The sequence below is a fragment of the Sapajus apella genome, unplaced genomic scaffold, assembly GCF_009761245.1.
Source record: "Sapajus apella isolate SASKATOON/1434 unplaced genomic scaffold, GSC_monkey_1.0 scaffold6, whole genome shotgun sequence".
Taxonomy (NCBI): domain Eukaryota; kingdom Metazoa; phylum Chordata; class Mammalia; order Primates; family Cebidae; genus Sapajus; species Sapajus apella.
The window spans coordinates 1506549-1519682 of record NW_022436946.1 but is presented as its reverse complement, the minus strand read 5'-3'; the positions used below and the strand labels follow the sequence as shown (position 1 = coordinate 1519682).

General features: G+C 44.0%; 1 protein-coding gene across 2 annotated transcripts in view; it reads left to right on the top strand.

Annotated features, from left to right (window-relative positions):
- Window positions 1-1212: 1212 nt before the first annotated feature.
- The window catches only part of UST (uronyl 2-sulfotransferase), a 321292-nt gene continuing 309370 nt past the window's right edge, over window positions 1213-13134 (top strand). Inside the window, exon 1 of one of the 2 annotated variants that reach the window (XM_032274509.1) lies at window positions 1213-1993. In XM_032274509.1, coding sequence (XP_032130400.1) covers window positions 1747-1993 — 247 coding nt within the window. In that variant the 5' untranslated portion in view covers window positions 1213-1746. The remainder of the gene's footprint in view (window positions 1994-13134) is intronic. The other variant, XM_032274507.1, reaches the window with a different exon arrangement.

Here is a 13134-nt window from a genome sequence, read left to right as displayed (position 1 = left end):
AACTAGAGATATTCATATATGAATACAGTTAAGACATATTCTTAAAGGGTAAGTTCTTGGTCTAGGATCCTATTTCGTAATTTTCCATAGAAAATTCTTCAGATGCCAACTTGAAGGTTTTCAGGAGCCTAGTCTTAGAATCATAGAGGTTCGTAGCTGCTGGTTCCTCCTTAAATCCAATTGTTCATTACTGTAATATACAAATGAGTACAGAGCTGGACATGAGAGGCACCAGAAACTGAGGTTTTCATTTCTCAACGTGGCCTGGACTAAATGAATTAAATATCTTCCTCCTATGCCACGCAGAGGGAAAGGGGGCTGGCTGGGAAGTAATGCTGGGCGGTGTGGTTAGTATAGTGGCTTTGAGGGTCCAATAGGTTTGAGTGCAACCCCCCGTCCAACTCCTACCACTAGTTCTGGGACCTTGGGTGAGGCACACAGGCCTCAGGTGCTACAGCTTTTATAAATAGTGATATAGTATTTTTACTTAGAGTGTGGGCGATCAGAGCAGCCCTTCCGTGGATCGACCACCTCATCAGAGGATCTGTGTCCACCATGGAGCCTTTCTGCCTCGGGAGGTTCTCTTTTAGGTCCAGAAGCTTCCCCATGGAGGGAAGGGGGGCAGGAATGAAATTGGCGTGTATGAGGACTGGGCTCTTGCCCTTCGTGGGGCAATGACCTCCTGGAGTCCGCTATGCAGCCCCCACTTGCCTCTCTGGTCCACTACGAGATGGAGTAGTTGTAGGACCAGGAAAAAAAAGAAGAGAGCGTCCTCTTCTGCTCCCCTTCCCGGGAGTCGGGGCGCTGCGCCTGGCCCTCTGGGGCGTGTTTGACCACAACTCGCACCGCTTGCTCTTTTTCCATCTCAGCAGAGTCTTGAGCCTGTATCCTAGTACCTTTCATCGGCCTTGTGTAAGTAGCTCGCACGGGGTATATAAGCAGAATCAAGTTTCTGAACTGAAAAAAACACGAATAGTAAAATCAGTCGTGCTTCTTCCTGCTGGTGACTGTTTACGAGAGAGAAGTCAGCTGGGCCCCCAAGAGGTCGCTGGTGGCGCAGGAACAGCGGCCAGACTGTAAAGAAAGGGGGAAGGAAAAAAAAAAACCCTAGAAACTTTCTTCCTTGTTGCGAATAATCGCCGCCCCCCCTCCCCACGCCCCCAGCAGGAGCAGTAACGTGACACCGGAGCGAAATCCCGAGGCCCGAGCGGAGAGGGAGGGGAAAGGGAGGAGAGAGCTGCGGAGCGCCAGAGGGAGAAAGGGGAGGAGAAGGAGGCAAACCCTTGTCAAGGAGGTGGAGCGAGGGGATGGTGTCCGCCTCCTGTTCCTCCCTGCCGTTTTTTTAGAGAAGCCTGAACCGGGACAAAACACGCCAAGACCGACAGACACAAAGCCTGAGGGTCCACGCTAGCGCTGGAGGCGAGCCCCGGCGACCGCGAGCGAGCCCGAGGCGCGGCTGGGCGCCGGGCGCGGGGGCGCTAGCGGGCGCGGGACGGGCGCGGCGCCTGGGCGCGGGCAGCGCCCCCGAACCGGGGCCGGACACCTCGGCCGCTCGGGCCGCAGCGGCGGGGACCATGCCGAGGAAAGTCTCCTGAGCCCGGCAACTTCGGCCCCTCCCTGCCCCCACCCAGCTGCCCTCCGCGCGGCCCTTCCCATGTGCAGCCGCCCGGCCGGGCTCTCCTCCTCGCGGCGGATGGGTGACCTTTTCCTGGCACGGGCAGGCTGTGCGAGGCGGCGAAGCAGGCGATGAAGAAGAAGCAGCAGCATCCCGGCGGCGGCGCGGATCCCTGGCCCCATGGGGCCCCTCTGGGGGGCGCCCCTCCGGCCCTGGGCAGCTGGAAGCGCCGGGTGCCCCTGCTGCCTTTCCTGCGCTTCTCCCTCCGGGACTACGGCTTCTGCATGGCCACCCTGCTGGTCTTCTGCCTAGGCTCCCTCCTCTATCAGCTCAGCGGGGGACCCCCTCGCTTCCTGCTCGACCTGCGGCAGTATTTGGGTAAGGAAGGGGGGCAGGCGCGAGGGCGGCGCCGGCTGCGCAAAGTTGTGCGGCGGGGAGAGGGGTGCGCTGGGGACTTCTCGCGCTGCCACCGCGCGCCGCCGCCGCCCTGGGGCTCTCCAGGTGCGAAGCCGCGAGCATCTGTGCCGCGGTCCGGATCGCCTTCTTCGTCCCGCGCGTCCGGCTGTACTCACCGAGGAGGGGGCGCCGCTGGGTTGCGTGCCGACAGGTACCCCCGGGCGGGGCACCGGGCACCTTCCCCCGCCCCACCCCCGCCACCCCCACCCGACTGGGGCGGAGTGGATGGGTGTGTGGGTGTGTGCAGGAGTGTGTGTATCTTCAGGACTCGGGGCGCGGGGAGAGGCGAAGGGAAGGGACAGTCCCCTCTGTGGCATTGTTAGTGAACACAGTTCAGTCCCGTCCCGCGCCCCGGGGAGTGCGGGTAGGTTTAAGCCCCTCTCCACGGTCGGCTCTGAGAATTCTGTCCCGCGGATCCCCCTCCTGCCCGCCGGCCCTGGTGGCTCCACGGTGTCCCCGGGCTGGCTTATCCCTTGGCCGCTGCTGTCCACCCCGCCGCTCTCAGCGAGCCTGGCGCGGGGAACTGGCTCCATCCAGGGGTTTGGGGCTGCTTGAGGGGCGCGAGTCAGCCTGGCCAGCAATGTCTCCTCCAGTAACCCGAGGAGCCTCTGCGCTGTGTGCGTCTCAAGCGCAAGTCAAAACTTGTGTCCGTGTGTGTGTGTGTGTGTGTGTGTATGTGTGTGTGTATGTGTGTATATGTGTGTATATGTGCGTGTGTGTGGTTTATTAGGAGAGAGGTCGCCTATCTTTAGAAGTAAGGAAGGGGTTGTGATGGGAGGGAAAGAGCCGCTCCAGCGAGAAGGCGTGACCCCGCAGCTCCCTCGTCTTGGCTGCGGGAGCTAGGGTGCCAGGGCCGGGCGAGCGCAAGCCCAGGTCGCAGGGACGAAGCTGGCACGCGCGTTCAAGCCAAGGGATGATGCAGATCCCTCCCAAGTCTGTGGCCAAAAGAGGTCGTGCGGGGGTGAGGGCTGGGAGAACTCCAGCTTCTTGCAAGCATCCGAAGTGATAAACCTGAGCATCTGCACTATGAGAGCGAGTTCGGGGAAGCAGAGCCACCGAAGTGCTGGAAGGAAAATGAGCCAAATGACCCGGGCCGCCTGGAGGCTGCCACATTTACTCCAAATGTCACTTCGTGGCAGAAGCCACAGGTCTAGATAGCAGACCGTTTGGAGAAAAGAGAAAAAACAAACAAAAATCATCAGCCAAGTTACAAATGTGTTAGGGCATTTGGAAATGTAGAGATGGATTAAATAATGTTCTTTACCTTGTAGAAGAGCTCAGATTTTAAAAGTTACACTTTTATTTCACTGTTGGTAGGTTCTATTTGGGGAACTATAGATTAGAGCAAAAGATTGCCCAAGTAGATTTCCGTAGCCTTTGGTTTCATACAGGATTTGGGACAATATACCCTTTATTAGGGAATCAAACCTCTTCTTTTCCTAAGTTCTGTATTGTGGAGTCTCATAGCTTCTTCCACACTCTGACACCTGGCAGTGCCAAAAAAGTTAAATATATTTTCATCACCAACAAAAATTCCTGTTAACTGGCATTGGGAGGCAAGTGTTGAGGCTCAGGGTCTTTCTCCATGAAATCTGACAATGAATTCTTGCAGAAGTTCTTTTAGGTAACGTGTGAAGGCCAGGGGTGTAGGGAAAAGTGTAATGGACCAGGATGGAAGACTTCTGTGCCCATTGTCCTGGAAGCACTTGGCCTTGCATAGGGTAATAAACTTCATAGGCCTGATGTTTCATGGCAGAATTAGAAGCTGGACTAGACTGTCAATGAAACCTCCACCCAGCTCCTAAAGTTTTGGGGTTCTGACACCTTTCTTGGGGAAGGGAGAATCTGGGAGGAGGAAGAAGCAAAGGTACTGCTGAGGGTGAAATCAAGGAAATTCAACATATATTGCATGAACATTTTCACTTTATATTTCCAAACAATGAAGCCTAATAAATTTGGGTGGTCAGTTGGTAGAAGGGTGAATTCTTAGCTTTTGTTCAGGGAACTAGGAAGAACTGAAAGATTGCATGCTGCTTTTGTTACTAACAGATCATTACATTTCTGACAATGTGATGGGTTCAAAATGACATCATTGTGAACTGAAAATAGGACACCCTTGGCCAAATTTGTCCCTTGTTGTCTTGTCACATAAATATAATGAGTTTTGGGGAAAGTGGGCTTGTGGTATTTCGGATGGTCTAAAATATACCTTTAATAATATAATGCCAAGATATCTGCAGAATTACTTTCCCCTGTTTTTCTGCATTCTTTTATTTTAGTGTCTGTCAAAACAAAATTTGTGGTTAGTAAACACGTCGTCTCAGTTTCCTCAGCCAATTTTGGAAGCAAGTATTTTTCGTAAATGTAAGTTCATGGAAAGTCAAAATTTTCCAAATCAAAATAATGTTTATATCAAACACTTTTCTTTACAGAATATGATTTCAGTATAGTTACACACTATTCTATGTCCGACACACAATGGCCACTCAGTAAATATTGGTGGGATTAATGACTCTACCTATTGTATCAAACAGGCAGTGTAATATTTAACATATTGAATATTTTCATAGGAAAGCCAAGAGCTATAGTATTCATAGTAAAAGCTAATATTTATCATGCATGTGCCAGTCAGTGCATACACAAGGTGACATTCAATCTACACAGCAACATGGTTGGTAGGTTGTATTGTTATTTCTGTTTTCTGTATGGGAAAAATGAGGGTAAAGAGTTATGAAGAACACATAGCAATCGAAGCAGGACTTCAGCCCATGTCTGTCTGATTTCAGTACCCATTGCCTAGCACTATGGTCAGTTTCAGGGAGAAAAGGGAGGGAGAGCCAAGATGCAAATGGGCATATAGTATACACCTAAAGTAAAATAAAAAAAAGATAAGTTAAAAAAAAAAAAGCTGGACTGGCTAAAAAACGATCACATTTCCTTCCATAATTCCACTTTCCTTTTCTTGATGTTTGTACTCTAAGTATTTTGAGGAGCCAGCAGAGAAGAGAAGTAATTCAAGCAGCTGGTCTACTTTAACTCTACCTTCATATGTTAATCCGCAGTATGCTGCCTCCATTTATTTGGGGAATTACACCCTTCCTGAGCTGGACAAAAGCTAGGAGTGATGGTAGTCAGAATCACATCTCCTGGGCGTTTTCTCTTTCTTTGGCAGTTGTGCTGTGTCTAGTCTAGTGGTTCTTAATGTAGGTCCTTGGGACTGCCGCATCAGCCTCATCTGGGAATTTGTCAGAAACGTACATTCTAAGTTCTTATCCCAAACCTGCTGAATGAGTCTGGGCACAGGACCCAGCAATCTGTGCTTCAGCAAGTCCTCCAGGTGATTCCAATGCCGAGCATTTGAGAACCATTATTGTAGAGCAACATATTGCTTTCAGGAGGCTTCCCATGTATTTGAGAGAAGGAGGCGGCATGTGAGGGAGGTAGGTAGATTTATAAAGTATTGAAAGATAATTAATGGACATGGTTTCATTTTTTAATTTCAACTTTTATAAATGCATCTTCTTTGCTACTTAAGCCCCATTGTTTCGAGGGAAGGACCAGCCAGCAGCGCCAGCCCCAGCTGGTTTTAGACTTTCTGAGGTTAGGAGAGGCGTGGAGTAGGGTGATTCGGGGCAACCGGAAAGTGTAGTGTGGGGAAGGAAGAGAACAGAGTCACTGATGCTGCTTTCTTTTCCCCGCAGGACACAGTGGCAAACAGTCCTTCTTTCTAGATAATTTGGGGAAAAGGCAGAGTATGTCCTCCTTAAAGAATGTTCTGCTGTCACACATTTGAAAAAAGTGAAGGAAGTGGTGGGGAGGAAAATCATGCGAGGGTAACTGTTATGTTGCTTCTCCACCCTCAGACTGGGAGGAGGGAGAACACAAACATGCAATAAGGTAAATAGAAATATACACAAATGCTGTGCTTCAACGTGGAGACCATGGTCCTTCCAATTAAGTGAAATTTTTTTGAAATGGCATTCAAACTTTGATTTGCTAAGGAAAACAAACAAAAAATCAAATCAAATCTCCCCCAGAAATTAGGTTATGATGCAGCCTTGCTGCCAGTAGCCTGATTACTTATGAGCTGTGGAAATATCAAAAACTTGGAATAACACTCATTATATTGATATAAACAGAATAAGCCAGATGGCTTACTACTGATCTTGTACGACCGGCAAACTCTTATGGTTTATCATCCAGCCTTGGATATGTGATTTAGACTTCATGGGAGCTAAACTTGTTGGACTCATTCCAAGTTGATATGCTTTCCATTTTTAATTTATACCACTTTAAATGGAGATATAGAGCTTTAGTTCTCAGAATTGCCAATCTTTACATATACTATATATGAGACTGGCAATTTAGAGTCAAAAAATGAAAAGTATGTCATTTTATTGAATATGAAATTCTCTAAGTGAATTTAAAGGAAAATGTGAAAATAGCGGTTCATATCTATTACCAAATAGTTGCTTTGAACCTTAAAAGCCAAATTTTATTTTTCTTCACACATGGTTTAAATGTAGTACTTTAGGCTCCAAACAGTAATCTAGGAAATGAATGCATAAAATATGATGTTATCAATAGAAATTGTTGACAAAGGAAAAAATGACATTCTTGTTCATAGCTAAAAGTTTATAGTATAGAGTTGGTTGGGGACACTTGGCACTGTATTAGAGAAAGGACAGAGAATGGAATTCAACTATGGTCATCTGTTCTGTAAACAAATGTTCTGTAAGCATGAATGGTGAAAAGCAGTCTGCCTTGCAAACTATTTTGTAATATAGACTGCTCTCAGTATGAATTGTTTAAGAACACATATAAATGTGGATTATCTAAATACTGTCTTTCTTCAAATTCCTGTCATCAATCCAGGCTTAAGACACTGGTTAGTTTTGTTTTGGAGAAACTGGAAAGAAAGTGGTCAAGCTTTTTGAGTCCCGAAAGAAATAGTATCTTTTGCTTCCTCCGAGGGAGGCTGAAAGAGCAGAAACAGTAGCTTACCCCGCAGCTGTACTGGTGGGTGTCCATGATGGACGATGAAAACGCATCTTGTTTGATGGATTGTAGTGCTAGAATTATTAGGAATTACCACTTCTTTTTTGTTTTGGGGGAAGAAGTAAGACTTGATCACAAATGAATTTTGTCATACCTATATTTATTTGTATTACATAGAAACTTGGCTTTAAGCAAACTGTGATATACATAAATCCCTTTTTTAAAAAAATCAGAAATGGGGACAGAAACACTAACATTCCACCAAAAGTTCTTATTTGCAAAAGTCAATGTAGCAAGTGTTTTGGAAGAAAATTCCAAATGAAGAACATTTCAGCATTTGCTATTAGTTTTTAAAAGGCTTGTTGAGATATAATTCACCCATTTAAAGTTTTTAATAGTTTAATAGCTTTTAATATATATAGATATATTAATATATAATACATATATTACTATATAATATATCGATATATTCATAATCTATTATATAGTAATATATCTATTATATATTAATATATTTATAATATATTAATTGTGGTAATGTGGTTATTACCACAATTTTAGAAAATTTTCATCACCATGAGGAGAAACACCATACTCTTTATCCAACACTTTTGCCCCATCAACCCCAGCCCTAAGCAACCACTAATTTACCTTCTCTCTCTATAGATTTACCTATTCTAGGCATTTTATAGAAATAGAATAACATAATATGTGGTCTCTTGTGATAGGCTTCTTTTACGTAATGTAATGTTTTCAAGGTTCCTCCATGTTATAGCATGTATCAGTACTTAATTCCTTTTTATGACTGAATATTTCCTAAGAATTATTTTTATTGTGGAATAAAATGTTCCATAAAGCTGTATGGATATACCACATTTTGTTTATCCATTCACGCATTAATGGACATTTGGGCTGTTTCATCTTTTGTCTAGTGTAAGTAGTGCTGCTATGAACATTTGCGTTGCGAGTTTTTGTTTGAACACCTGTTTTCTGTTCTTATGGGTATATACCTAGGAGTGGGATTGCTGAGTCATATGGTAACTTTAAATTTAACTTATTGACTGCCAAGCTGTTTCTACCATGCCTGCACCATTTTACACCTTCTCCCCCAGGAATTTATGAGAATTCTAGTTTCTAAACATCCTCACTGACTTTTCTTATTTTCCTTTTTTTTTGTTTAAATTATAGCCATCTTAATGGGTGTGAAGTGGTATATTCATTGGGGTTGTGTTATGCATTAGTGATGCTGAGCATCTTTTCATGTGCTTGTTGACTATTTATATAACTTCTTTGGAAAAATGTCTATTCACATTTTGTGGGTTTTAAAAAAAATTTGTTTCTGTAGACTTTGGGGGAACAGGTGGTATTTGGTCACATGAGTAAGTTCTTTAGCGGGGATTTGTGAGATTTTTGTGCACCCATCACCGGAGCAGTATACACTGCACCCAATTTACAGTCTTTTATCTCTCACCCCCTTCCCACCTTTTCTCCTTGAGTCTCCAAAGTCCATTGTGTCATTCTTGTGCCTTTGCATCCTCATAGCTTGGCTCCCATTTATGAGTGAGAACATGTGATGTTAGTTTTCCGTTCCTGAGTTGCTTCAGTTGCCTATTTTTGAATTGGGTTGTTTGTATTTGTGTTGTTGACTTGTAAACATTATTTATATATTTGTAACACTGGACCCTTTTCAGATATATGACTTTGCTATTAATTTGGAGGTTGGGAAATATGATACTGATATAAATACAGTATTGTTATGTTTTGTTTTCTATATCATAAGTGTTCACTTTTTCAAGGAGCAAGAAATTAGTTTTATACCAAATGACTTTTAAAGCATTAAATATAGTATCTGGGTATATAGTAAAACCTAAATAAACTCTGAAGATGGATTGAAAACCGGGACCTGTTCTGAAGAATCCTCGGGGTCTTGTTGTACAGTTATGGATTACTTTGAATATTAAACACTTTACATTTATCTCTAAGGTATGACAATTCATGGATAGTTAACACTTACCTATTTTAGAGATGTCACAAAGCTTGCTGTGGCTTGTATGTGGAATATGAGTATAGCTAATTTTTGAACAGCAGATTATAGTATAATGGATCTATATTGTCTTTATGTTTGCTCACTAGAATGGAGCTGATGAGCTTGGCAGGGGAAAACACTTGAGTCCACTATGTTCCTTATACAATATATGAAGCAATCAAGGAAATCTTAAGCATTCTCATGAAATTGGAATTCATATGCAATTTATTTTGTATTCATGTTGTGGTATAATATGAAGGACAAATATGTAGGGACAATATTTGCTATGTATGTTTCTCTTTAGTAAAATAGCTTATGAGTTTTAAGAAGAAATATTGTTTTTGTAAAAATGACAGAAAATTTTAGGTTTCAAAAATATATATGATCAAAATAAGAAGCTCTAAAATAAGTAGTAAGGTGTTGTTTAGTAGAACCTCAGTTTGAATAATTGGTAACATTCTGAAATGGTCTGCCTCTGTGTCCCTACCCAAATCACATCTTGAATTGTAGTTCCTATAATCCCCACATGTCATGGGAGGGACCCGGTGGGAGGTAATTGTACCATGGGGGCAGTTATCTCCATGCTGTTCTTACGACAGTGAGTTCTCATGAGATCTGATGGTTTTATAAGGGGCTCTCCACCTTTCGCTTGGCACTTCTGTCTCCTGCTGCCATGTGAAGAACAGTGTGTTTGCATCCCCTTTTGCCATGATTCTAAGTTTCCTGAGGCATCCCCAGCCATGAGGAACTGTGAGTCAATTAAACCTCTTTTCTTTAAAAATCACTCTTTTGGGCATGTCCTTATAGCAGCATGAGAATGGACTCATACACTCATATTCAAAATTACCAGGGAACCAGATATAGCTGCTTAGTGTTAAAGCTATGCCATACCTCTTGATCTGTTTCAGGGTTTATAATGCTTGTCTGTAATTTCCCCCAAACTGCCTCTGGCTCATTTTTGTTGTCTCACTGACTGCTTAGGCTCCTGCTAATGCCTCTGTGATGATTGTTTAGGAAGCTAAAACTCCAATTAGGATCTCTAAACTCCTGTATTTATTTATTTCATGATCTCTTATAAAGTTTTGACATTTTACCTTGTATTGTGATCATCTGTGAGCAAGCGCCTTGAAGGGAGGAAGCTTTTTCAGTACTTTGCACCCCTGCTCTGACACCTCTTCTGGGTGCTCTGCACAGGCCCTCAGGAAGTGGCCATTGATTCAGTATATTTGCTGAGCAACCTCTATTCACTAGGATTCCAAACCCTGCTTTGTTTGGTTTCTATTTTAAGTAGATAATATGAGTGGGGGGATGCCAAGAAAGACTAGCTCAATTGATATCTATAGCCTATTTCTTCCTTGCTCTTTGAAACTGGCGCCCCAAGCAAATACATTACAACCACTTATAACATACAAGTACATATAGTTTTTTTTAAAAAGATGGTCACCCATTCTAGAGTGTGGTGGTGCCATCAGGGCTTACTGCAGCCTCAACCTCCTGGACTTGAGCCGTCTTCCCACCTCAGCTTCCTGAGAAGCTGGGACTACAGGAACAAGCCATCATACCTGGTAACACAAACATTTTCTTCCGTGCACAGAGATAACTATCCACTTCTTACCTTTGGGCATTTGGCATTACACTTTTGTAGCTCTCTCTGTAATGAAGAATATCTCAGGTCAATCTAGAGATTTGTGTGCATACAGTTAGAATGCAAATTTTTGTTACTTGTCATTTTTCTGCAATCCTGGACCAGTTGTTTTGGGAGTTTACAGAATAGCAGTTATTTCTGTAGGTTAGTGTCTTCTTTAGGTAACAATTTGTATTAAATAAGCCAGTATGTTTAAGCATGACTTTAAGTCATGAAGGAGATGAGACCATGGGATGAAGTGATTTTTGAAATAGTGACCGAACAAAGTTTAACCTAGAACTGCAGTATGACCATACTGTAAAATTAGGTCTCAACGCACCAACCCATTTACCCTTGTTTGCGTAAAAGATACTGTAATAACCTTAAGTCATGGCTTTGATTAGGTAATTTTTAGTTCATTCAGTAATAGATGATTTAAATAACATATTACCTTTAACTGTACTGCATTGCTGTTTTTTTAATTCAATAAGTACAACTTTCATAACCTCGATGAAAAGAAAAATGAGAATATTCTGAGACATATGAATTCCTTTGTTCAGTCATTCAACAAATATTCACGAAGGCCTTCTTTGGGGCAGAAGCATCAGGCACTAGGAAGGATATAGGTTTTGGAACGGAGCTCTGGGTGTGAAGCACTGTGTTACCGTTCATTAGCTGGGACAGCTTGGGCAATTTTATTAACCTCTCTGAACCTCTGGTGTTTTGATGCACACAATAGAATTAATGATTGCTGTTTTATAGGATATTTCTCTAACCCAAGGCCTGACATTTAAATTCAACAATTGTCAATTTTCTCAGCTTGTTCTTTGCTTCCCTCTGACACCCTATTCATTTAGTGCACATACACATGTGAGTGCACACACACTCATACCGGCACACAGCTGGGTGGGTATGCAGATTCACTGATAACTTGGCTTCCAATTGAAAGAACCAATCAATCCCAGAAATATAAAATGACTTAACTAGTATTTTTGTGGCTCGTCTTGCCAGTCTCAGGTTGGCAAGGGCTCTTCAACAGCTGACAAGTTCTAGTAATGCACCCGCCCCACTAATTATATATATCCACACCTTCTTGCTGCTTCTCTTCTGCTTCCTGAAAATGGTCTTTAAAGGACACAGTCTTTGCACAGCCTCTGTTTTGAATGTGTCCACACTACTTTTTTTGTTCCTGCATTCACGAAATAAAAATAGCTGTGGGGAGGGAGTATGCTGTAGCTTACTCTCTGGGACAGCCAGCTGTTCTAGGATTGCACTAGTGATCCATAAGCTACTCTCTTTCAGAAACAATCACAGTGCCAGGCATGCACTGTGCCTGCGACCAGAACTTCTCCCATTCATCACAAAACTACCATATCTAGCAGTACGGCCGCTTTCTTTGCTCAGTTCCCACTTCCCTCTCAGTGGCAGGCGGAGCAAGAGCAGTGAACTGCAGAAGCGGATCTTGTGTCTTCACCGAAAGGCTGGTGAACTTGCTTGTTTCCCTTGCCCAGCCTCTGTGTTGCCTTGCTCTGTCAGCCTCAAGTGGATGCTGGGGCAAGTGAGAGCCCTACCATCTGGCTTGGCTGGTCACCTGCTTCCTTGAGCAGTTGAAGGCAAATGCTGATTTTACATTATGTCATAGAAGTTGTATTTTGCTTGGGGATCTTAAAAACCATGACCTTGCAATCCAGCACAGAGTTTCCTGCTCTAACACAAAGGCTGTTTGACATGAATGCCTTCCCATTGGATAAGCAGAACTGTCGGGCAGAGCCATGCGGCTGGATGGAAGGAGCACTGGGCCTGGGTGGGCAAGGAGTCCTGACAATAAGTCAGTTGTCAGTGTTAAGTCACAGGAGCCTCTTAAGCTTCAGTGTCTTCATCTCTCTAATGAAGGAGTTTCATTTGATCCGTGATTCTTAGCTGTTTCATTCCTTTAGGATGCTCATCTGTAGCAGTGTTTCCACATGGTCTTGACTGTCACTCTGGGAATACATCTCAGTGGCCAGGAGAGGGAGAGAGAGGGTATGGCACTGGAAGTCCTTTTAAAAGGTCCCTGAGGTGGCCCGGCATGGTGGCTCACATCTGTAATCCCAGCACTTCAGGAGGCTGAGGTGGGCAGATCACAAGGTCAGGGCTTCGAGACCAGTCTGACCAACATGGTGAAACCCTGTCTCTACTAAAAATATAAAAATTAGCCGGATGTGGTGGCACACAACTGTAATACCAGCTACTCAGGAGGCTGAGGCAGGAAAATCACTTGAACCCTGAAGGTGGAGGTTGCAATGAGCCGAGATCATGCCACTGTAATCCAGCCTGAGTGACAGAGTGAGACTCCGTGAAGGAAGGAAGGAAGGAAGAAAGGAAGGAAGGGAGGAGGAGGGGGAGGGGGAGGGGGAGGAAAGAAAAGAAAGAAAG